The 25,824-nt window shown below is 35.9% G+C and overlaps 1 protein-coding gene across 1 annotated transcript in view; it reads left to right on the forward strand.

The window, feature by feature from the left end:
* The window catches only part of CNGB3 (cyclic nucleotide gated channel subunit beta 3), a gene marked incomplete at both ends in the record, with an annotated part of 147,418 nt that overhangs the window by 49,473 nt on the left and 72,121 nt on the right, over positions 1–25,824 (forward strand). The window contains 4 exon segments of the mRNA XM_082601203.1: positions 20,044–20,198; positions 21,963–22,091; positions 22,964–23,119; positions 23,122–23,171. Coding sequence (XP_082457329.1) covers positions 20,044–20,198; positions 21,963–22,091; positions 22,964–23,119; positions 23,122–23,171 — 490 coding nt within the window.

The following is a 25,824-nucleotide window of genomic DNA, read 5'->3' on the forward strand; positions in this document are numbered from 1 at the left end:
AGAAACAGATGTCCAGGTACAGGAAGCAGAGTCCCAAATAAGATGAACCAAAGAGACACATTCCAAGACACATTATAATGAAAAAGTTAAACACACAATCTTAAAGGCAATAAGAGGAAAACAACTAGTAATGTATAAGGAAATTTTCTGCAGGAACATTACAGGCCACAAAGAGCTGGAACAATATACTTAAAGTACTGAAAGGAAAAAACTTACAAGAATATGCTAACTGCAAGGTTATTATTCAGATTTGGAGAGATAAAGAGTTTCCCAGAGAGGCAAAAGCTAAAGGTGTTCATCACCACTAACCTGCTTGTAGAAGAAAGGTTAAAGGAACTTCTTTCAGCAAAAAAGAAAACGCCGTAACTACCAATAAGGAAATACATGAAACAAACAATCTCACTGGTAAACACAAAAATATAGTGCAGATAGTGGATCAATGACTTACAAAGCTAGTATGAATCTTAAAAAAAAAAAAGGTAGTAAAATCAACTATGTCTACAATAATTAGTTAAGGGATACACAAAATAAAAAGATGTAAGATATGCTATCAAAACTCAGAAACTTATAAGAGATACACAAAAAATAAAGAGAAAAGAATCCAAGTGTAACACTAAAGATAGTCATAAAATCACAAAGGGAGAAAACAAGAGAAGAAGAAAGGAACAGAGAGGAATTATAAAAACAAGAAAACAATCAACAAAATGATGATAAGTACATATGTATCATTACTTTAAATGAACTGAATGCTCTAATAAAAATACATAGAGTTGCTGAATGAACACAAAAACAAGACCCATCTATATAATGCCTGCAGGAGACACACTTCAGATCTGAAGATACACAAAGACTGAAAGTGAGGGAAAGGAAAAGGTATTATATGCAAATGGAAACAAAAAGAAAGCTGGTGTAACTATACTTATGTCAGACAAAACAGACATAAAAACAAGGTTCTAAAAGAGATTTTTAAAAGGATATTGCATAATGATACAGGGATCAATCCAACAAGAGGATATAACACTTTAAAATACTAATGCACCCAAAATAGCAGACCTAAATATAAAAAAGAATATTAACAGACATAGAAAGAGAAACTGACAGTAAAACAATATAGTAAGGGACTCTAATACACCACTTACAGCAAAAGATAAATCATTCAGACAGAAAATCAATAAGGAAACACTGGCCTTGAATGATATATTAGACCAATAAACTTAATAGATATATAGAGAACATTCCATCAAAAACAGCAAAGTACACATTGTTTTCAAGTGTATATGGAACATTCTCCAGGATACAACACATGTTAGACCACAAAACAAATCTCAATAATTTGAAGAAGATTTAAATCATGTGAAACATCATTTCTAACCACAACAGTACGTATGAGACTAGAAATCAACTACAATTATTTTTAAAACTGAAAAAAAGAAAACCAGATGGAGTCTAAACAATATGCTACACAAAAACCAATGGGTCATTAAAAATATCAAAGAGGCAATAAAAAAAATACCTGGGGACAAATGAAAATGGAAGCATAACATTACAAAATCAATGTGAGGCAGCAAAAGCAGTGCTAAGAGGGAAGTTTATAGTAATACAGACCTACCTCAAAAAGCAAGAAAAATATTTTTAAAAACCCATTATATTCTTATACCTAAAGGAACTACAAAAAAAAAAAAAAGAAGAAGAAACAAAGCTCAAAGTTAGAAGGAAGGAAATAAAAAAGATCAGAGAAGAAATAAGTGAAACAGAGACCAAAAAAACAATAAAAAACATCAATGAAACTAAGAGCTGGTTCTTTGAAAAGATAAACAAAATTGATAAACCTTTAGCCAGACTCATCAAGAGATAGAAAGAACCCAAATAAATAAAATCAGAAATGAAAGAGAAGTTGCCTCTGACACCACAGAAATACAAAGGATCATAAGAAACTACCAAAATGGACAATCTGGATGAAATGGATAAATTCCTAGAAATGTACAATCTTCCAAGACTGAATCAGGAAGAAATAGATAATATGAACAGACCAATTATCAGTAAAGAAAGTGAATCAGCGCTAAAAAAAAAAAAAAAAACAAAAACAAAAACAAACAAAAAAAAACTCCCAACAAACAAAAGTCCAGAACAAGACAGCTGTACATGTGAATTTTACCAATCATTTAAAGAAAAGTTAACACTTAACCTTCTCAAACTATTCCAAAAAATTGAAGAAGAAGGAACGCTTCCAAACTCTTTCAACAAGGTCGGTATCATCCTGATACCAAAACCAGATAAAAACATCACACAAAAAAAGAAAATTACAGTCTAATACACTTGATGAACATAGATGCAAAAATCCTCAATGAAATATTAGCAAACCAAAGTCAACAATACATTAAAAGGATCATACATTATGATCAAGTGGGATTTATTCCAGGGACTCAAGGAGGGTTCAGAAAGGCTATCATCAAAAAGACAAAATATAACGGGTGTTGGTGAGGATGTGGAGAAAAGGAAACCCTCGTTCACTGTTGGTAGGAGTGTAAACTGGTAGAGCCACTATGGAAAACAGTATGGAAATTTCTCAAAAAATTAAAAATAGAACTACCCTATGATCCAGCAACTCCACTTCTGGGTATTTACCCAAGGAAAATAAAAACACTAATTGGAAAAGATATATGCACCTCAATGTGTATTGCAGCACTATTTACAGTAGCCAAGATATGGAAGCAACCTAAATGTCTATTGATAGATGAATAGATAAAGAAGATGTGATATACATGTATATCACATATATACAGTGGAATATTGCTCAGCCATAAGAAATAATGAAATCTTGCCATTTGGGACAAACTAGGTGAGCCTAGAGGGTATTATGCTAGCTGGAGTAAGTCAGATAAAGACAAATGCCTTATGACTTCACTTACAAAACTAATTAACTAAACTAAAACAGACTCATAGATACAGAGAACAAATGGATGGCTGCCAGACAGAAGAGGAGTAAGGGGATAGGTGAAATAATTGAAGGGGATTAAGAGGTACAAACTTTCTGTTATCAAATAAATAAGTCATTGGGGATGGAATACACAGAATAAGGAATATATTGTGTCTAAAATATAAAATAATATTGTATTAATTTTAAATATTGACATCTGGTAACTAGACTTATCATGGTGATCATCTCATAATATATGTAAATGTTGAATCACTATGTTGAACACCTGAAACTAATATAATATTGTATGTCAATTACACTTTAATTTTTAAAAAGCTGATCAAAACTACACACAAGCCACCAGACTTTAGACTTCTGTTCAACAGTTCTGTACCCCAGTGTGCAGAATCATAACCTAACTCCACTTATTTGATGATCAGCACCCTGAATTCTCCTCCATTGCCTAGTCTGATTTATTTCTGTGCTATTTTCAGTTTCTCTGAGGCTCTCTTGTGATTTTGCTTCATTGACTCAGACAGTCTTGGTTTCTCTCTTTCTATAAATTACCTTTCTTCACACTTAAATTATTGAATTGCTCCAAAGGGAAGGCCTTCCTGCCAGGAGCTCTCCACTGGCATCCTTATGGAGGAAGCCAGTCTCTGCATCATGAGCTTCTGTTCCATCCTCAAGCCACAGCAACATGTACTGCTGCTAAAACAATTCCAGATCTGCCTCAAGGTAATTGACATTTTTGAGCGGGGAGTTGAAGTTGTTCTACACTATCTTTTTTTTTTTTTTTTAATTTATTTATTTATTTATTTATTTATGGCTGTGTTGGCTCTTCGTTTCTGTGCGAGGACTCTCTCTAGTTGCGGCAAGTGGGGGCCACTCCTCGTCACGGTGCGCGGGCCTCTCACTATCGCGGCCTCTCTTGTTGCGGAGCATAGGCTCCAGCCACGCAGGCCCAGTAATTGTGGCTCACGGGACTAGTTGCTCCACGGCATGTGGGATCTTCCCAGACCAGGGCTCGAACCCGTGTCCCCTGCATTAGCAGGCAGATTCCCAACCACTGCGCCACCAGGGAAGCCCTACACTATCTTTGTCACACCTGCCTCTTGCTATCCACGGTCTCATTCCCAATTTACTCATAGCAGAAGAAGTCAGAACCCAAAACATTCATCTTCCATTGTTTAGTAATGATTGGGATTACTGTGCCTTAAAGAAAGGAAACCAAGCCTTGTCCTTTCTCTATATTTTGTCCTCTCTGATGCAGTAAAACTAACTGGGTGCAGATTTCTACTTAGGGAATATTTTCACTTAGGATTAGTAGGTGGATGAGTAGACCCACAGTCTGACCTGAAGAAATAGCATATCTCTCTTCAGCATGTGGTTTCAAAATTTAGATTCAGGGAAAAGTTGGAGAATGTACTTTAGTCTCAAGGCCTAAACTGAATTTCTCAACATAGCTTTTATCGGAGCTCTATATTCTCCACCAGCGAAAATCCCAACTCCTTCATCTGCTTCCTCTTTTTAAACTATTTTACCTTTTAAATTATATTCCTAGCATCAGAGGAAGAGGCCTCCATACAACACCTGATATGAATATTGAATTTACTGCTTTATAAGCAAGTCAGAGCTATGCTTGGAAGGTTAAGTCTTCCTGAGCAAAGCAAAGAGTTGGTCTTACATAAGGTTTGACACCATGGAGTTCAAGAAAAATTCATTTTCCCTTAGAAATTTCTAAGTCTTCTAATATTTTCTAGAAATTTCTAGTATCCAGTAGTGCCAATGAGAAATCTCATACCAATCTAATGCTTCTTTATTTATAGGCAATTTTTTCCACCTCTGGAAGCTTTTAGTATTTTTCTCTTTAATTTTAATGTTCTGATATTTAAACAGTTTGCTAGGTTTGGGTTTTCTCTTACTTATCTTATTCACATTTGGTGACCTTTTTAAATCTAAAGACTTGTGCATTTCTTCAGCTCTATAAAAAAGGTTTCTCTATAGTTTTAATTAATTTATCTCCTTCGTCTTCTCTATTCTCTCCTTTGGGAACTTTCATGTCTTACCTTTTTTACCATCAATCCTCTTACCACGTCTTGCATGCTTTTATATTTCTTGTCCTTCTGTGTTATATTCTGGGAGAATTCTTCAGCTTACTAATTCTCTCTTCAGTTTTGTCCATTCTGTAATGTAGCTAAACTCATAACTTTTTTTGTTTTTATTGTTGTTGCTATCTTATTTTTGATTTTTGGATGGTTAAAATTTTTATCTCGAAGTCTCTAGTTGATTCTCTTTCACAATTAACATTCTAAGTAACATAAAATGGCTTCCCTCTCTTATCTCCTTGAAGATATAAATCTTTTATAAAAATTGTTGTCTGTTTTGTTCATTTTATTTCCTCAGGTATTAGTTTTTGTTTTCTTTAATGCTTCTCATAGTGCTGATTTTGCACAATTGTTTGAAAATCTTTGGCTTGTGTGATCATCATTGTATTGAAATTCTCCATAACTTCAGTAGATCAGCTGTATACAAAGGGAGATAATAAATGTGGTCTACCTTAGGGATGGAAGTATTTTATAATCAACATTGTTTACTATCAGCACATAGTGACAATAAAAAGACTGATTTTTAGTTATGTATATTTTTTTAATTCTCTGCAGACATTGCCCCCCTTAATTGCCATCACCTGGGGAAGATCAGTCCCACTAAACCCTCTCTCACTCCACCTCCTCAATTCATCCCACCACGTGATAAGCCATTGCTCTGGATTCTGTCCCATTTACTGTCTTCTTTCTACAGTGATTGTGGGGAAAAACATTGCTAAGAAAATAAAAATAGATAAACGACAAGGATTACAGTAAAGCACTATGAATTATACCCAATATCTTGTAATAACCTATAATGGAATATCTGAAATTACATCAGCCAAAAAACTGAATCACTATGCTGTACACCTGAAGCTAACACAATTTTGTAAATAAACTATACTTTAATTAAAAAATTGCTAACTCATTATCTGGGCATATAGTCCCCTATTCCCTCTGAGTTTTGCCAAATATCTGGGATACAGCTCTGCTTCTCCAGTCCAAAGCCCATATTACTGTCCCACCCTAGAGACAATTGCTTCTGCTTTCATCCATTCCATGCAGATTTGGTGAGAAAGAAGTCAACCTACTTCACTTACTGTGAACACTGTTCCTCATATAATCACCCTAATGGTAGACTGTGGCTCTTGAACCACCCTCTTCAAGGGTAGAGTACTTCCAGAACCCTTCTCACTTTGCAAGAAACATCTGTGAGTGTTTTAGGTAGTCGTTTTCTTCATTAATAATAACAACAGTGGCCTGTTCTAAGAGCTTCACAATTTGTGAGAATTTGTGAGAATTAAATGAGTTAATGAGTACATGAAGCCATGTACCTTCTGTCACTAAGAAACTTCTCACATTTCCTATTTTCCAGCTAGCAATTTCCTGTTTTCCATCACTGTAGATTTTCTTAATCATCTTTTCTGTCATTTCTAGAGATTTATGGCATTCAGCCTATTATCTTGATCTAATTTTTTATCTGCTTCTTAAAATAGCTTTACCTTTTTTTTTTTCTAGACATGTAAGCATTATGTAATAGTCTGCTCAGGCTGTCATAACAAAATACCACAGACTGGGCAGCTTAAACAACAGAAATTTATTTTCTCACAGTTCTGGAAGATAGAAGTCCAGATCAAAGGGCTGTCATAGTTTGTTAAGACTTCTTTTCCTGGCTTGTAGACAGCTACCTTCTTATTATGTCCTCACTTGGCCTTTCTTCTGTAAATATACAGAGAGAGAGAGAGAGCTCTCTGGTATCTCTTCCTTTTCTTATAAGGACACCAATCCTGTTGGATTAAGATCTCACCCTTATGACCCTATTTAACTTTAATTACCTCCTTAAAGGTCCCATCCCCAAATAGTCACATTGGGTGTTATGATATCAACATATGAATTTGGGGGGGACAATATTCAGTCCATAGCACATTCTAACAGATCAATTCTTAAAAGAGCAATTTACTCAGAGGAAGCTAATAAGTAAGAACAAATGTAAGGGCACATATAAAATGAAAGAGAGGGATATTAACTAAAGAATCTTCAAAGTGAATACAGAGTATGGTATCTTTCCTGATGAACACTAGTGTGCAAAAATATCTGTAGCATAAATGAATGTGACATTCAAAATGCACCTCAACTTCCCCAAGACACCAATTTTCAGGAACATTTTTGAACGTATTCTTTGACTCATTCAGGCTGGTATTGTATAAAAGAAATTATAAAAACATAGTTGTTGCTTACTTTACTCTCAAACCTGAAACTCTTTAGGGAATTTAAGATGTTTATTAAAATGAAATATATTAGTATTAAGACTATTTCATGTTGATATTGATATGCTATAAAAGAAACCCAAATTCTCTTTCCAATTGGGTAAAGATTTGGAAAGGGTTACTATTCTTATATTGTTGATGTGTTTGTATGTGTATATGTGTGCATATACGTGTACATATGGGACTTATGGATATAAATTTAAAATCTATGTGGCAATATTTTTGTAACTTTTTGGTGACTTTAGTCTTAAGTAGTCACTCAACTTTTAACAAACTTAGGCACCACCACACTTATTATGGACCATTAGAATGTGATTCATAACAGTAAAAATAAGCGTTATGTACACTATCTTCAGCACTTACAGATTAACAGAAGAAGAGATCTAGAGAGTAGACTGCTGGAAGAGGTTTGCAAACAAGATTTGTAGCCATAAATGTATCATAGGCTGTTCTACACAGATCAAGAATGATTTAGGTTAGGAAATTGTGGATCGTAATATCCATATGTACATTATCATATGTACAAATTAATGTGTACAAACTATACCATATGTAGAAGTGAAATGTGACAATCAACTCAAAATTTTCACAGTATTTAGAGGTAAATGTGAGAAGACAGCAAGGTGAGAATTGGTTAAGTTATATATAAACGACCCAAGTTTTTGCTTAAAATTTGTAGGTTTTATGATAGAGCACAAGATACATTGATAAAAATCAGAATTTTGTGCAAATTTCAAGTATTTTTGTTCAGAAATTTAATCCTACAAAAATTTTCACTTATTCAAATCAGATTTCTTTTCTTCAAATGTAACTTTTGAGGACATCTCTCTGAATTTATCATTAATTAATACAAATACAAGACTGAAAAAACTGACCTGCTCTTCTCCCCGTCCCAAACTTCCCAAATTAGAAAATAATATTCTTTTTTATTGAAATATAGTTGCTGTACAATATTATGTTATTTTTAAGTATACTACATGGAGGTTTGACATTTTCATAAATTATGAAATAATCACCACCATAAGTCTGGTAGCCATCTATCCCCTGATAAAGTTATTAAATATTATTGACCATATTTATTATGATGTATATTACATCATGTGTCTTATTTATATTATAACTGGAAGCCTGTACCCTTTCATCAGTTTTACCCACCCCTACCTCTTCCCTTCTGGCAACCACCCATTTGTTCTCTGTATCTATGAGCCTGTTACACTTTTGTTTTGTTTATTTGTTTTTAGAATCCACATATAATTGGGATCATACATTATTTGTCTTCTTCTAGCTGATTTATCTCACTTAGGGTAATGTTCTAGATCCATCCATGTTGAAAAAAATGACAATATTTTATTTTTTATGTCTGAATAATATCATATATATATATATATATATATATATATATATATATATACCACATCTTTATCCATTTGTCTACCAATGGACACTTAGGTTGCTTCAATATCTTGGCTACTGTAAATAGTGCTACAATATACATTGGTGTGCATATACCTTTTCCAATTAGTGTTTTATTTTCTTTGGGCAAATACCCAGAAGTGGAGTCTCTTGATCATATAGTAGTTCTATTTTTAAGTTTTTGAGAAACCTGTTGCTCTTTTCCATAGTGGTTGCATCAATTTACACTTTCATGAACAGTGCAGGAGGTTTCCCTTTTCTTCTCATCCTCACCTACTCCTGTAATTTTTTAATAGCCATTGTGATGAGTGTGAGGTGATATCTCATTGTGGATTTGATTTGGAGTTCCCTGATGATTACTAATGTTGAGCAACTTTTCATGTGTCTTTTGGTTATCAGTATGTCTTCTTTAGAAAAATGTCTATTCAGATCCTACACCCATTTTTTAATCAGGTTTTTCTGTTTTTTTGATGTTGAGCTGTATGAGCTCATTTTATAGTTTGGATATTAATCCCTTATTGGATATATTGTTTGCAAATATATTCTCCCCATCAGTAAGCTGAATTTTTATTTTGTTGCTAGTTTCCTTTCCTGTGCAAAAGCTTTATAGTTCGATGTAGTCACGTCTGTTTATTTTTGCTTTTGTTCTCCTTGCCTGAGGAGACAGATCCAAAAAATATTGCTAAAACCAATGTCAAAGGGCATGCTGCTTATGTTTTCTTCCAGGAGTTTTGTGGTTTCAGGTCTTACATTTAATTATTTAATACATTATGAGTTTATTTTTGTATATGGTGTGAGGAAGTAGTGCAGTTTGATTCTTTTGCATGTAGCTGTCCAGTTTTCCCAACACCATTTATGAAAGAGTTTTCCATTGTATAGTCTTGTTTCCATTGTCATATTTAATTGACCATATACATGTGGGTTTATTTCTGGGGTCTTTATTTCGTTCCATTGTTCTATGTGTCTGTTTTTGGTCAGTACCATAATGTTTTTATTACACTAGCTTTGTTATAAAGTTTGAAATCAGAAAGCATGATAAATTCATCATTTCTCTTTTTCAGGATTGCCTTGGCTGTTAGAGATCTTTTGTGTTTCCATACAAATTTTAGAATGATTTCTTCTAGTTTTGTGAAAAATGACATTGATATTTTGAGTACCAGATTTTTGCCTCCTTGGTAGGATTTTTTTCATGGGTATCTTTTTTTTTTTTTTGGATGCAGTAGTGACTGGGATTGTTTTCTTAATTCTCTTTCTGAGAGTTCATTATTAGTGTTTAGAAATGCAACAGATTTTTGTATATTAATTATGTATCCTACAACTTTACTGAATTCATTTATTAGTTCTAATAGTTTTTTGCTGGTGTCAAACATTTTCTATATATATTACCATGTCATTTTCAAAAAGTGACAGATTTACTTCTTCCTTTCAAATTTGAAAGTTTTAATTTATTTCTTGTCTGATTGCTGTGACTAGGACTTCCAATGCTATGTTGAATAAAAGTGGCAAGAGTACTCTTATCGTGCTCCTGAACTTAGAGGAAAGACTTTCAGCTTTTCACCATTGAGTAAGATGTTGGGTGTGGATTTGTCATACATAGCCTTTTTCATGTTGAGGTATGTTCCTTCTTTACCCACTTTGTTGAGAGTTTTTATCATAAATATCTTGTCCTGGACTTTTGTTCATTGGGATTTTTTAGTACAGACTCACTTTCATTATTGATAATTGCTCTGTTCATATTTATCTATTTCTTCTTGATTCACTCTTGGAAGACTGTACATTTCTAGGAATGTATCCATTTCTTCCAGATTTTTCTTTTTATTGGTGTATAATTGTTCATTTATGATCCTTTGTATTTCTGCAGTATCAAAGGAAACTTCTTTCATTTCTGATTTTATTTATTTATTTTATTTTATTTTATTTTATTTATTCTGATTTTATTTATTTATTTCTCTTTATTTCTTGATGAGTCTGGCTAAAGGTTTGTCAATTTTTATTTTTTCAAAGAACCAGCTCTTAGTTTCATTGATCTTTTCTATTTATTTATTTATTTGTTTGTTTGTTTATTTATTTATTTTTTGGTTTCTCATTTATTTCTTCTCTGAACTTTATTATTCCCTTCATTCTAAATTTGAGCTTTGTTTGTTTTTGTTTTCTCTAGTTCTTTAGATTTAGAGTGTTATTTCAGATTTTTCTTGCTTTCTGAGGTAGGTCTGTATCTCTATATACTTCCTTCTTAGAACTGCTTTTGCTGCCTCCCATTAATTTTGGAATGTTGTGTTTTCATTTTCATTTGTCTTCAGGTATTTTTTTATTTTCTCTTGGCTATTTTTAGTGACCCATTGGTTGTTTAGTAGCATATTGTTTAGACTTCAAGTGTTTGTGTGTTTTGCATTTTTTTAAATTGTAGTTGATTTCTAGTCTTATACTGTTGTGGTCACCAGAGATATATGCTCAAAGCATGCCCCATGTGGGCTGTGAACCCCCGTCTGTTGTGGTAGGTCTGACTTCTGTGGGCACGATCTTAAGCAAGGCTTTCCCCAGCCCACTTGACTGCAAGGCCTTGCTTCATACAGTGACCATGGCCCAATGGTAGGTGGGGCGGATCCCCACATTCCTGGTTGCTAAGCCTGGGGTCATGGGGCCACAAGACTGGTACCAGCATGCCAGTGGTCACAGCCAGATACCTTCATGGATAAGAGGCAGTGGGTCTGGTGCCAGTCCACTGGTAGGCAGGTAAGCCCCCAGTGCTAATATGCTAGAGGGAGGATTCCTAAATGACACTTTCCAGCACCAGTGTCCACACAGTGCAACAAGCTCCCAAAAATGGCTGCAGCCAGCATTTCCATCCCCAGGGGGAGGCCCAGTTGCCATCTGCCTCTCCAGGAGGCTTTTCAAGATAAGCAAGGGGATCTGACCCACATTCCTCTTAAACTATTGCCTCTGTGCCAAGACATGTAGAGAGTGAGATTTTACATGCACCTTTTTAGAGCAGAGTCATTGTTTCCTGTAGCCTTCTGACTCTCCCAAACATAAGCCCCACTGGTTTTCAAAGCTGGACGTTCATCTCCCCAATTCAGGACCACCAGTCTGAGGAGCCCAATTTGGGGCTCAGATCCCTCACTTGGGGAGGACCTCTGTGATTGTGATATTCCTCCCATTTGTGGATCACTGACCCAGGAATGTAGGTCCTAACTATACCATGTCTCCACCCCTCCTACCCATCTTGTTGTGGTCCCATCTTTATATCTTTAGTTGTAAAATTATTTCTGCTAGTCATCAGGTCTTTCTCATACATAATTGCTCTGTTAGATAGTTGCTCATAGATAGTTGTAATTTGGATGTACCAGTGGGAGGAGGTGAATTCAAGGTCTTCCTACTCCTCCATTTTGGTCACACCTTTCCTGGAGTATAATTTTCTTTACTTAATTCCTGTCTGTTATTCAAGACAGAAATAACAGGTTTTAAAGACTTTGACCAACTGGAATTTTTTTAATGAGTCAAGTCATTGAAAAATGAATTAATTCTTAATTAGGCATTAATTAAGAAGAATCTAGCAAAGTTAGTAAAAGCCAAAAATTATTCAAGAAGATCTTATTATAAGAAATAAATACTACTTTTAAATGAATTTAGGAACTAATGAATGGAAATCTAAAATATTATTTAGAGAACAAAGGCAGGTTCTAAGTACTTCTTTTACAAAATACTTGTTAAGACAAATGAAGAGAAAAATGACAAAATTTGATGACATTACACTTTTCCCCAACCAATTTTCTTAAAACTTACCAATGAAATCTTACTTGTTGAACTTAAAGTCCTCCCCTAGTCCCCATCTTACTCACTTTGTGTACTGACTTCTTCTGTCAAACTATTACCTTCCCCAACTTCTGCGATATTTTTCTCTCTCAGCTTTACCTCTCTCTCTGCTACTTCTCCATTCCTTTACTTGTGCTACTCCTTAAATGTCAGCAAATTCCAAGGTTGTGGCCTCCCAATCTTATGTTGTTCTGTATAATTTCCACCATCTCTTCTAGATAGATGATTCCTAGTTCAACATCTCCAGTTCAGTCTCCCCTACTGATAGGGGAGACTCCCTTCTCAACTGCCTGATATATTGAATGTATTATTTATTCACACCTCAAGTTTACCATATACTAATATATTTCTATTTATCTTACAACTTATGTCTCCATCTGAGTTGCCCGTGTGGTATCACAATCATCCACTTTGCTAATTCTATTAGCTTCCTAGGGCTGCCATAACAACTTACCACAAACTGAGTGGCTTAATACAACAGAAATTTATTCTCACAATTCTGGAGTCTAGAAGCCTGAAATCGAGGTATTGGCAAGGTTGGCCCTTCTGGAAGTTCTGATGGAGAATCTGTTCCATGCCTTTCTCTTAGCTTCTGGTCATTGCCAGCAATCCTTGGTGTTTCTTCAATTGTAGAGTCATCACTCCGATCTCTGCCTCTGTGGACACATGGCACTCTCCCTGTGTGTTTCTTCTATGTTTTCATTTGGCCTTCTCATAAGGAAGGACTCCAGTCATTAGATTAAAGGCCCACTCTACTCCAGTATGACCTCATCTTAACTTAGTTACATCTGTAAAGACGTTATTTCCAACGACAGTCACATTCTGAGGTTCTGGATGGACATGAATTTCGGCAGAACACTATTCAATGTAGTACATTTACCAAACTTGACATTTCTTGCTGTTACATTAATCCACATATTTTAACTCAACTCTCTTCCCTCTTCAACTCACACTTCTTCCTCACCAAAACTAATTATCATCTTTCTTTTTTCAATTACTTTCTAAAACATAGCTAAAACTGTACCTCTTCTTAGAATTCGGTTATGGTTCCTCATTGGTCTCAACGGAAATTTCAAGCCAAATTATAGGTGATTGGAGATCCTATATTAAAAGGTTTGCACCTTTATTGTCCTCTACAAGGCAGCAGCTAACACATCTTTTCTCAGTCTTTTTCCTTCTTCTTGAATATCTTCCCTTTACATTATTAAAGTATCATTCCTCCTCCTCTGACCACCACCTTCTCATTTTGCGCCATCAGAATTTGTCATCAATTTGTGTTATACTAAATCAACAATCTTAACCTAGAGAACACGTATCACAAGGTGTACATGAAAACTTTCCTGGAGTCCTAATAAACACCAATAGTTTTACAAGAATCAAGTTCAAGATCTACATTTTACGTATGTACTCTTTCTTAAAATATATTCCCGAGTACAGCTGCAGACCACGAGTTTTTTATTTCCTACCTTTCTTTTCCCATGGACTTTTCTCTCACTTCACCAAAGAAAGACCTACTTCTAACCCATCCCAATATTACTATGATACATTGCCCTGGAGTGTAAAAAATTTCTACAGTCCCAAACACAGGGACAATTGTTGATTATGTGATTTTTTTGCCTGTATCTGATTGAATTTAGGAAGTAAGGAATACTGTCATAATTATCTTATTTGCTATCAAATGTTTTTAAAAATATGTTTTCTCTGATCCTTATCAGAAAAGAAATAAATTACATTTTAACTATAACTAATTCTTTATTCTTCCATAAGTACATATACAAATTTAAAAAGTTTTGTCCATCTCAATCAGAGATGGCTACCAATAAAACTTTCATGCTTGTTTATCAAAATTTGTAAAATATACTTACTGTTTCCCAAATTCTTCATCAAGGAATTATGAGGGATAATCCTTTTAAAAATATACATTATGAACTAGAATTATCAAATATAGCTTAAATGAAGCATTGTTATATAAAGCATATACCTTTTGTTCCCTCTTATACTCCCATTCGATATTTTGGTTTTTGAAATATATATTTCTTCATCTCCATTTTTTTCATTCACAAAATTACCTGAGGAGAAATACATTCATAACTTCTGTATGTATATAGGTGGGAAAGAAGATAGGCAAGGATTACTGCAGAAAAAGGCTGGAAAAAAAGAAAAGAAGGTGGAATAGATTGACATATTAATGCTCAGCTAATATAAAAAGAAAAATACATAGGTGAAATATAGCTATGGATTAGAACTGCTGACATGCTTTCTCATACAATTTTTAGCATGTTAACTGTGAGGTATGTTTGCACAGTACAAACTAGTGTTATTAATTGGCAATTATATGGTCAAATAGGACTTACAGATAATTCAGGAAAAGAAAAACTTCCTCCTTAAGTCTTAGGGCTTGAATTAGACATTTTGACAGTTTGAATACCTGACTTTACAGTAAATTATTCACCAATCCTCAACTTTACTTTTTATGGATTTTTTTAGTGTATTGAGGTACATCAAATAAGGTCAAAAAAGGTTGGAAGTAGTGGGTTTATTTATTCAATAAACATTTATTGAAAACTTACCTTGTCCTAGATCTTGTGAAATATAAAGAAAACATACAGTTCCTGATCTTGAAAATGTCAGTCTATGATAATGTCAAATATAAACATTGCTTTAAACACCCCATATGCACTGGATCACCAAGATCTTGTCGCCAGAATTGTATTCCTGAATGTTTCCTGGGTATCACAAACAAGGTCCTATCACAGTGTCCTATAAACACCATGAACTGAACACACACACACACACACATACACATATACATGACTCATTTTTTCCATATGCCCACTACATACAAACATCTCCTTCTGAATTCCAATTTATATTAATGTTTTCATATATCTAGTCTCTTGTAATAGTAATCTTTGTGAATTTAGTCACTTGTAATAAAAACTTAGAAATTATTCTTGATTCTTTATTTGGATTTATCCAAAAGATCCAGAAAGTTCAAATTCTTTGATTTCTGCCTCTAAATAAGTTCTTTAGTCCCTCTCTTTTTCCCTCATCCACTCTAACCTAACCTATTAACTTCTTTCCTTGCCTCCATGCATTTACACTGCTCTCTTCAACTCTCCCACTATTGTTACTTTTCCAAAACTTCTATCTGCTTATACCCCTCATTAGCTTAGTATTCTCTATTGGTTCCCTTTAGCCCATAGGTCAATGTTTAAACTACTAAGCAGATCAGACAGGGACCATCATAAGCTAACCCCACTCACCTTTCCAGACCTAACCACCATCACTTCTGACACACCCCATGACCTGGTGTCCTCCACGTACACATTGTCTTCCAGTCACACCAAAATACTTGCTGAACATGTCATATTATTTTCACATCTTTGAACATATTGTTCTCAAGGCCTGGAAGGCCCTTATTTCATTTTTCTGTCAAAGGCCTTCTAATCCTTCCAGACTTAGGATGCTTTCTCTGTGAAGCCACTCCTTGATACCCCAGGCCAAGGTCAATGTGAGCATAGCATTTTGTACATATTTTTATTACTTATTATTAGCTACTTATTTACATCCTTGCCTCCCCCATTAAATTATGAACATCCATAGAGATAGTATCTGTTTAACTTATCTTTCTATTTCCAGTACAAAAAGTAGAAACTCAATAACTGTTTGATGGATGAATAAACTTCTAAGCAGACTAAGGTTTTTAAGCAGAAATTTATGAAATGACATAAATGACAACACATCTTAATCAGAAAAAAGGTTTTCTTGGTTTTGTAGACTGATGCCCTCCTATTTCTGTATTGTGTAAGATGTATCAGATTTTCTTCCACTGCGGCTCCATCTTCTCCATTCTTGAATGGTTTATAGAGGTCTTAGTGGGACACACTTGAAGAATTTTGATGCTGAAGCAAGACTTTAGACATTTGAAAGAGGTATAAGTTATACTATGATAATTATAAGAAGAGAGAGAAAGACACCAATGGTTGGGGAATTTGTAAACAATTAGATTTATGATATATTTGTGGACCTGGTGGAAAATGGATATTAGTGGAGAGGGGCTCTTTAAATGGAATCCACAGGTTACCCATTTCCAATGTGAACCACATGGGTTCCAGCTTGGAAGTGAGATGGAAAGGGCAAATATCGATGTGAGGAGGTGAGAACGTATCGAACTTATGGGGGCCTGTGTAGACCCAGTGTCATACTCAGAAGGAAGGTAGAGAGGAGCTAGAGGTTTGAGGAAAAACTGTGAGGAATCTTAGATCATTATGAAGTATACTAGTTTATACAGTAAGTCCCCTATCTATGAACTTTCAAGTTGCAAACTTTCAAAGAAGTGAACATACGTTCACATGTCCAATCATTCAAGTTAGTTCATGTGTCTGGCGTACATTGTCACATGCATGCATTCTCTACAAGTGGTTGTGCTTTTGTGTATTTTAGTATACAGTATTATATAGAGTACAGTAGTACAGTATCTTTATTTCAAGCCCAGGATGTCTGGAAGCAAGCATAAAAGCAGCGGTGATGTAGCTGTTACTGCTAAGAAGTACCAAGCCATAATGATGGAAACAAAAGTGAAAATAACTGAGAGAGGGGAGTGAGGCAAAAAGATGGTAGACATTGCTCATTTTTATAACATGAATCATTCAACCATCAGCATGATTCTAAAGAACAAGGACAAGGTCATGGAACATGTGAAGTCTGCTGTCCCGATGATGCTGACAATAATATTGAAGAATCGTGGAAAAGTGATGGAGGAGATGGAGAAACTTCTCCATCCTGTGGATGCAGGATCAGCATCAGCATTGAGTCCTGCTCAGCTTAATGCTGTTTCAAGAGAAAGCTAAAATCCTTTATGAAGACTTGAAGAAGAAACACAGTGAAGAATCAGAAGGCACATCTTTTAATGCCAGCCATGGCTGGTTTCATTGATTCAAGGCTAGAGCCAACATTCACAACATAAAAGTAAGTGGCAAGGCAGCAAGTGCAGATACGGTAGCTGCCCAGGAATTTCCTGAAATGCTTCAAGAAATTATTGATGAAGGCACGTATTTGCCCAAGCAGATTTTTAATGTGAATGTGGCAGGACTGTACTGGAAGGGGATACCAGACCAAAGTTACATCAGTAAGGAGGAAAAGTTGATGCCACCCTATAAAGCAGCAAAGGATAGGCTAATTCTGTTGTTTGGTGACAATACTTCTGGTGATATGAAGCTGAAGCCTCTCTTAGTTTATCATTCAGAGAACTCAAGAGCCCTTAAAAACATAGCCAAGGGCTCTCTTCCTGTTGTGTGGAAGAATAACCCCAAAGCCTGGGTTACACAGGCCATTTTCCAAGACTAGTTTTTCCACCCTTTATCCCGGAGGTAGAGTAATATTGCTTGGAGAAGGATGTCCCATTCAACATTCTTTTGCTGCTGGACAATGCTCCGGGCCACCTCCCATTCATGGACGACTTTCATCCCAGCATCAAAGTAGTGAATCTGCCACTGAATACTTCATCGTTCATCCAATCTATGGACCAGGGAGTTATAGGGACTTTCAAGAAATATTTATGTCACACTTTTCATCAGGTAGTAAAGGTGAGTGACAACTCAGGAACAACCTTACAACAATTTTGGAAGGACTATAACATCTACAAGTCCATAAAAAAAAAAATTGACTTTGCTTGACATGAGGTTACAGTCGTCACCATGAATGGGGTTTGGAAGAACCTTTGCCCACAGTTTGGTCATGATTTTTGTGGATTTGAGAAGGTGGATGAGGAATCCAAAGAGGTCTTCAGCAACTTAGTGACTTTCAGTGAGAAGCTGGAGCTAGATCTGCAAGAGGACAATTTCACTGAGCTCCTTGCTGTGCAACACGAGGAGCTTACTAATGAAGATCTGATGGAATTGGAGGCCCAGAGGAAGGACAAGGAGAGACAAGAGGAAGAAGAAGTAACTGAAGAACGAAAGACATTCACGATGCAGGGAATGACACGGGGATTTTCTTTATTTGAGGAGTCACTGTTAACTTTTGAGGCACAGGACCCGAACATAGAGTGGTACATGAAGGTTGCAGCATCCATTCAGAATGCAATCCAGTGTTACCGTGTCATTTATGATGAGAAAAAAGAGCTACTACCCAGACATCACTGGATAATTTTTTCAAAAGGGTAGAAAGAATTGAATCCAGCGAGGAACCAGAACATGTGCCATCAACGTCAGGAGTGAGTGAAATTCCAGCTTGCCCTCTGTCTCCTATTGCTGACAATCCTTCAGCTCTACCTTCTCCCACCTCCTTTCCCTCCTCCAGTCAGTAACTCTTCTTGCCTGTTCACTCGATGCCAGCCCCATATGCCAGCTGATGTACTGTACTACTGTACTTTTCAAGGTACTGTACTGTAAAACTGTAAATGTTTTCTTTATTTTTTGTTTGTTTTTAATGTATTATTTGTGTGAAAAAAAAGTATTATAAACCTAATACAGGACAGTACTATATAGCCAATTGTGTTAGTTGGGTACTTAGGCTAAATTTGTTGGACTTATGAACAAATTGGACTTACGAACATGCTCTTGGAATGGAACTCGTTTGTATGTAGGTGACTTAATGCATGTTATGCTTTATATGTTTTCTTAGAAGGGAAGTTCATTAAAGCACACTAGATATATTAGTTTTCTACTGCTGAATAACAAATTATGGCAATTTTAGAGACCTAAAACAACACCTATTTACTAGCTCACAGTTCCATAGATCAGAAGTCTGGGTGGGCTTGGCTGGGTTCTCTGCTTAAGGTCTTACACAGTTGATATCAAGGTGTCAGCCAGGTCTGGCTGGGTTCTTACCTGGAGGCACCAAAGAAGAATTTCCTTCTAAGCTCATTCAAATTATTGGCAAAATGCAGTTTTTTATGGTTGCAGGACTGAGGTCCTTGTTTCCTTGTTAACTAACCAGGGATCACTCTCAGCTCCTAGAGGCCTCATGCAATTCTTAGGAGATGGTTTTCTCCTTCAAAGCCCAAAATGGAGAATTTCTCTCAAGTAAAGTTCTGCTTGTTCTTCAAATCTCTGACTTTTTCTTCTGTCACCATCTGGAGAAACTCTCTGCTTTTGAAGGGCTCATTTGGTTACATCAGGCCAAGCTATATAATTTCCTTATCTTAAAGTCAACTGAGCCACATAACACAACTAATTATGGGAATAAAATCTACCATATTAATTTTCCCTGGGATTATGCAGGACATGTACACAAAGGAGCCATCTTAGAACTCTGCCTATTTTGTCAACTATAGCTTTTTTTCTTCTCATTATACAGTCTAATGGTAGAACCACAGTCAAGAATACTCATTTGCTATTTCTGGATTCTAATTTTTCAATGGCAAATCTGTATGGCACGAGCACTATTTCCATCAAATTTAATGCTTAAGTTGTTCTATCCAATTGCAGAAAGAAGCAGTTAATAATCTTGGGTATATAAGGAAGGTGAAGAGACTTAATCCCTTCCCTGTATGTTTCTCCTCATGGGTCCAACTCTGTCACCATTTTTTTTTCTCATTTAGTCCAAAAAGCAAACCACTTGGAGCCCCTGTTATTAATGAGTATGCCGATGCCCAGCTACACAACCTAGTGAGGAGAGTGTGTCAAAGAACAGATTTCTACAAGAGAAAGTTGGTGGAAGGTGATATGACCTCACCTGAAGGCAGCCCCCAAACTGGTGAGCAGTGTGACCTAAAAGTACCAGGAAGAAGGAGGTTATGAGTGGACATGTATTTTGCAAATGTTTTAGTTTGGGGTTCCCCAAAAGCCACCCCCAAGACAATGATTTAGCTATAAATATTTTATATTGAGGGTGCTCCAGGAGGTGAGAGTGGACAAGACAGACAGAAAAGGGAGTTAAGACAATAAAGGTGTGTTAATGAAGCGTTACTGCTGTGGGCCACTGGGGCTTGAGCCAGCTGAAGATCTGCGTGGATGATGCATCAGAATTATCCTGAAGGAAGAGGAAGCTGGGGTATCAACCCATCAACTCCTGTCCTTTGTTGGCTGAGGTTTGCTGCTGGGGAATGTTGCTAATACTTCAGCATTTTAAGCAAGACAGCTGGGACAAATCCCCGAGGCAGAGAGATGCAGGAGCCTTCTGCACATGACCTCTGGCCCACAGAATATGCACAGGCCAACAACAATATCTGTTATAGCAAGTTTTATTGTAAATATTAATTAATAATACCCATAATAAACAAAGCACTTAAATAAGAATACAAGAATACTACCTGAGTACACAACAGAGCAAAGGACATCAGTGAACTAGTCACATAAGGAGAGAGGCAATTATCAGTCTATCTAATAATTACAGAAATGTGCTTATGAAAAATTAATAAGTACAATAAAGTAGAGCACAAAAGTGATATATGTCATATATACATAGATACATGGTGTATATATGTATATATAGTATACATATAGTATATAGTATACATATATATACATATATATACCATGATTACATCTATATAAAATGTTTATAGCCCGCACACCACGATGAAGAGTGGCCCCCACTCGCCGCAACTAGAGAAAGCCCTTGCACAGAAACGAAGACCCATCACAGCCAAAAATTAATTATTTTTTTAAAAATCTTTAATAAAAAAAAAAGTTTATAAATGTATAGAAAAAGTAGAGAAGAAAGTGTGTTGTTTAATAACAGATAAATAAAAACAAAATTGTTAATTATGTGGGATAGAGTTGAGGATTTTCTTATAATTCTGTAGAAAGAAAGTTGGATTTTCAAAATAAACTATGTATTATATATAGTTTCTTTTTAAAGAGAAGGGTCTAAAATATGGTCATTATACCTTGATAAAGATTTGTTGAAAAGAATATTTTGAGCTTTACTTACCCATAACTGGAAGGATATAAATGAAGCTAAAGAAGCAAGAAACTAGGGGACTTCCCTGGTGGTCCACTGGTTAAGTCTCTGCCTTCCAATGCAGGGGGTGCCGGTTCAATCCCTGGTCAGGAAGCTGAGTCCCACATGCTTTGCGGCCAAAAAACCAAAACATAAAACAGAAGCAATATTGTAACAAATTCAATAAAGACTTAAAAAAAAAAAAAGGAAGTATGAAACTGAAATCTGTGGAATGGTGCACATTTGTAATGTTTCTGTTCAATGTAAATCCAAAGCACTAACTGTTTATGCTCCAAAATATGTGGGAATGAAACTTGTATTTAAAATAACCTATTTGTAACATCTTTGGGACACTTAATTTAAACTTTAAACCCGCTATTTATTTCCAAATTTTGATGTTTTCATTACTTGGATATTTTCACAAATGGCAATATTTTAAATGTCATGAAATTCCTCATCTGCCTGTATTGAGAGGGGAAGATTTTAGAATGTTTTGATTCCAAGAAATCCAAGCTTTTTTCTCATTAAGCTAACCTAACCTCTTAAAAATGTTTTCATCTCTTTTTTCCTATAAAGCAAAGCCCACAGTTGTATCATCAACACAAGAAAGCAGTGCTAAGCTAAAAGAAGAACATTATCAGAAGGTGCCTCTGACAGAGTACCTAAAGCGAATCAGACTTCCAAAAAGCATAGATTCGTACACAGGTACCATCAAAGGGTGGACTATCTCAGTGGGAGGGCTGGCTATTACCAAGAACCCCTGAAACCCAAAGTCACAGACGGCTTCCATTTTCTCTAGCCAGCGTTCTGAACCTATATAGAAAGCAGAATTTAAACTGTATTATCTGCAATGGGTTGTTTTCCCCTTTCCAGTGAAGATAAGAGAAAAAATATTCCTGTGTGTTTTTAAAATAGTCCAGGGCCTGTCCTGTCCCTAATTAACTTCTAAAAGAAGTCCCAAAGCATTAAGTAATATGTTCACTGAACACCCCCCCAAAAATAATTCATTATAAAATGTCTGTCTTCTTCCATGGCTTCACATTGTTAATTAATCCAATTGAACAAATCCCCTCCTACAGCTTCCCTTGGGCAGAGGAAAGCCCTGTGTGGGCTGCCTTCACTGGCTGATTTGCCCCCTCTCCACTTCAGCCACACCCCTGTGGGCAAGATGTGGCCTTTGGCTCACAATCCCTGGGTGATCCTACAGCTTAATTACCAACCAGCATAAAGCCCTTTGAGTCAGTTCTCCTGGACACGGTACCTCTGACTTTTCCTTGGGTTCCCCTTTCCTGATCTAAATAGTACAGTCACTCATGGGGACAGACTCAGTGGCCACTTCTCTAGGAGACAGGAAGAACACTCTTGAATGTCAGAAAAGCTGATAAGATGACTTATCCCTCGTAAACCCCAGTGCCTCGGCTCTAGGGGTAGAATTGTGCTGAATGTTTTAAACAGAGTCTCTTATACAAATTGCTTATCTCCAGAAGGTAGTGCCCCAACTTTACCAAACTAAGCAACAGAATTATTTTAATGTTTTTTACATGCCACGTGGATTACTCCAGTCTCTATTTTTCTAGATCGATTCTATCTCCTGTGGCTCTTTCTTGTCAACATTGCCTTTAACTGGAACTGCTGGCTTATCCCGCTGTGCATCATCTTCCCATATCAAACACCAAACAACGCACGCTACTGGCTTATTACAGACATCATATGTGATACCATCTACATTTTCGATTGCTGTTAATCCAGCCCAGACTCCAGTTTATTAGAAGAGGAGACATAATAGTAAGTGGGGCTTGGGAGAAGCACAAACTGACAAAGGAATGTCAGATTGAACTACAAAAAAACATATTAACAGCACTGTGTTATTTACTGACTGCTTGTCTGCATGTATCGGTCTTTAACCACTGGAACCACCAGTATAATAACAACAACAATAAAAAAACAACCACTGAGCACTCACCACGTGCTGGGGACCATGCATCTCCCTGTACCTTAGTTTCCTCATTTTAAAAATGGGAATAACAATAGTACCTTCATAATACTGATGAGAAGACTGAATGAATTAATGCAGGTAGGGTGCCTGGAACTGTGTCTGGTGCCTACCTTCTTTTCACTCTTCACTTTCCAGATTCATCACACCCCATTTCTCATCATCAAATGCAGTGTCTTGTCCACTTCAGAAATATCATTCTTACCCTTAGGAGAAATCATCTTCTCCTGCATTTATTCTCACTGTGGAGGGAATTTCAGAGCCAATCCAATCAATCTAAGACAGAGAGAGAAGACTATGTTTTCACAAGTACACACCCAAATCGTACAGCCCCTTATACCCTGCACCCCACTTCTGGGCCCTTCCCCAGCTAACTAGAACAATGCTTCCTTTCCATTGATGTCCACTGTGATATCCTCATCACAGTCGCAGTGAGGGCTGCATGGAACAGATCCTCCAGTGTCAAAGTAGGAAGAGCAGAGCAACCAAGTGTATGGCACCTTGGGTTCGTATATATATATATATATATATATTTTACTTTATGATTCCATTTATTAAAAAACTATGAGTAGCCAAAACTCATTGATAATCATAAAATCAGATTAGTGGTTAGCACTACAAGGAATTATAGGCTTAGATAAGACAAGAAGGAGTCTTCTGGGGTTCTGCATATGTGCCATATCTTGTGATTAACTACAACTCATAAGATGTATTTTAAAAATCATCAAACTTAAGAGGGAGGAGATATGGGGATATATGTATATGTATAGCTGATTCACTTTGTTATAAAGCAGAAACTAACACACCATTGTAAAGCAATTATACTACAATAAAGATGTTGAAAAAATCAACAAACTTTATACTGAAAATTACATGTTATATCTCAATTTTAAAATGAAAACAATCAAGCTGGTCACAATAAATATACATGGACAAAATTCATCACTAACAATATGTTCTTAAATTGGAATATAAAATAATACATCTATGTGCTGTTTATAAGAAAGTCTGAAGCATAAAATCGTTAAAAGATTGAAAGCAAACATTAAAAATTCACAGTAAAGAGAGTCCAAGTAAAGCAAAAGCAATCGTGAAGAAAAATGGAGAAGATAAGCAAGGTCAAAGGAGGATTTGATTTACTACATATCACTATAAAGATCACTATAAAGCTATAGTAATTAAGATACTACAGTATTGGTAATGAAAAAAAATCATCCAGTTGAATAGAGTCAACAGTTCATGTATATACAGGATTAATGTATTTATGAGTGCTTGTTATACTGACTGAGAGGTAAAGTATTCTGTATACAAATTATCCTTACTGAAGAACCATAAACATGCTATTTCTAGTTCACATCATATTAAAATATTTCTAAATAGATAAAACAGCAAAATATATGAAAAACAAAATTTTAAATATATTAGAATAATATGTGGAAAATACCCTGAACATTTATTTATTTTTTTTTATTTTTTTTTAAATTTTTTGCCTTATAACAAATTTAATCAGTTATACATATACATATGTTTCCATATCCCCTCCCTTTTGCGTCTCCCTCCCACCCTCCCTATCCCACCCCTCCAGGCGGTCACAAAGCACCAAACTGATCTCCCTGTGCTATGCGGCTGCTTCCCACTAGCTATCTACCTTACGTTTGGTAGTGTATATATGTCCATGCCGCTCTTTCACTTTGTCACAGCTTACCCTTCCCCCTCCCCATATCCTCAAGTCCATTCTCTAGTAGGTCTGTGTCTTTATTCCTGTTTTACCCCTAGGTTCTTCATGACATTTTTTTCCCCTTAAATTCCATATATATGTGTTAGCATATGGTATTTGTCTTTCTCTTTCTGACTTACTTCACTCTGTATGACAGACTCTAGGTCTATCCACCTCATTACAAATAGCTCAATTTCGTTTCTTTTTATGGCTGAGTAATATTCCATTGTATATATGTGCCACATCTTCTTTATCCATTCAGCAGATGATGGACACTTAGGTTGTTTCCATCTCTGGGCTATTGTAAATAGAGCTGCAATGAACATTTTGGTACATGACTCTTTTTGAATTATGGTTTTCTCAGGGTATATGCCCAGTAGTGGGATTGCTGGGTCATATGGTAGTTCTATTTGTAGTTTTTTAAGGAACCTCCATACAGACTGCCAACGAACACATGAAAGAATGCTCAACATCATTAATCATTAGAGAAATGCAAATCAAAACTACAATGAGATATCATCTCACACCAGTCAGAATGGCCATCATCAAAAAATCTAGAAACAATAAATGCTGGAGAGGGTGTGGAAAAAAGGGAACACTCTTGCACTGCTGGTGGGAATGTGAATTGTTACAGCCGCTATGGAGAACGGTATGGAGGTTCCTTAAAAAACTACAAATAGAACTACCATATGACCCAGCAATCCCACTACTGGCCATATACCCCGAGA

The sequence above is a fragment of the Mesoplodon mirus genome, assembly GCF_964341445.2.
Source record: "Mesoplodon mirus genome assembly, chromosome: 16".
In the NCBI taxonomy this organism is placed as follows: Eukaryota; Metazoa; Chordata; class Mammalia; order Artiodactyla; family Ziphiidae; genus Mesoplodon; species Mesoplodon mirus.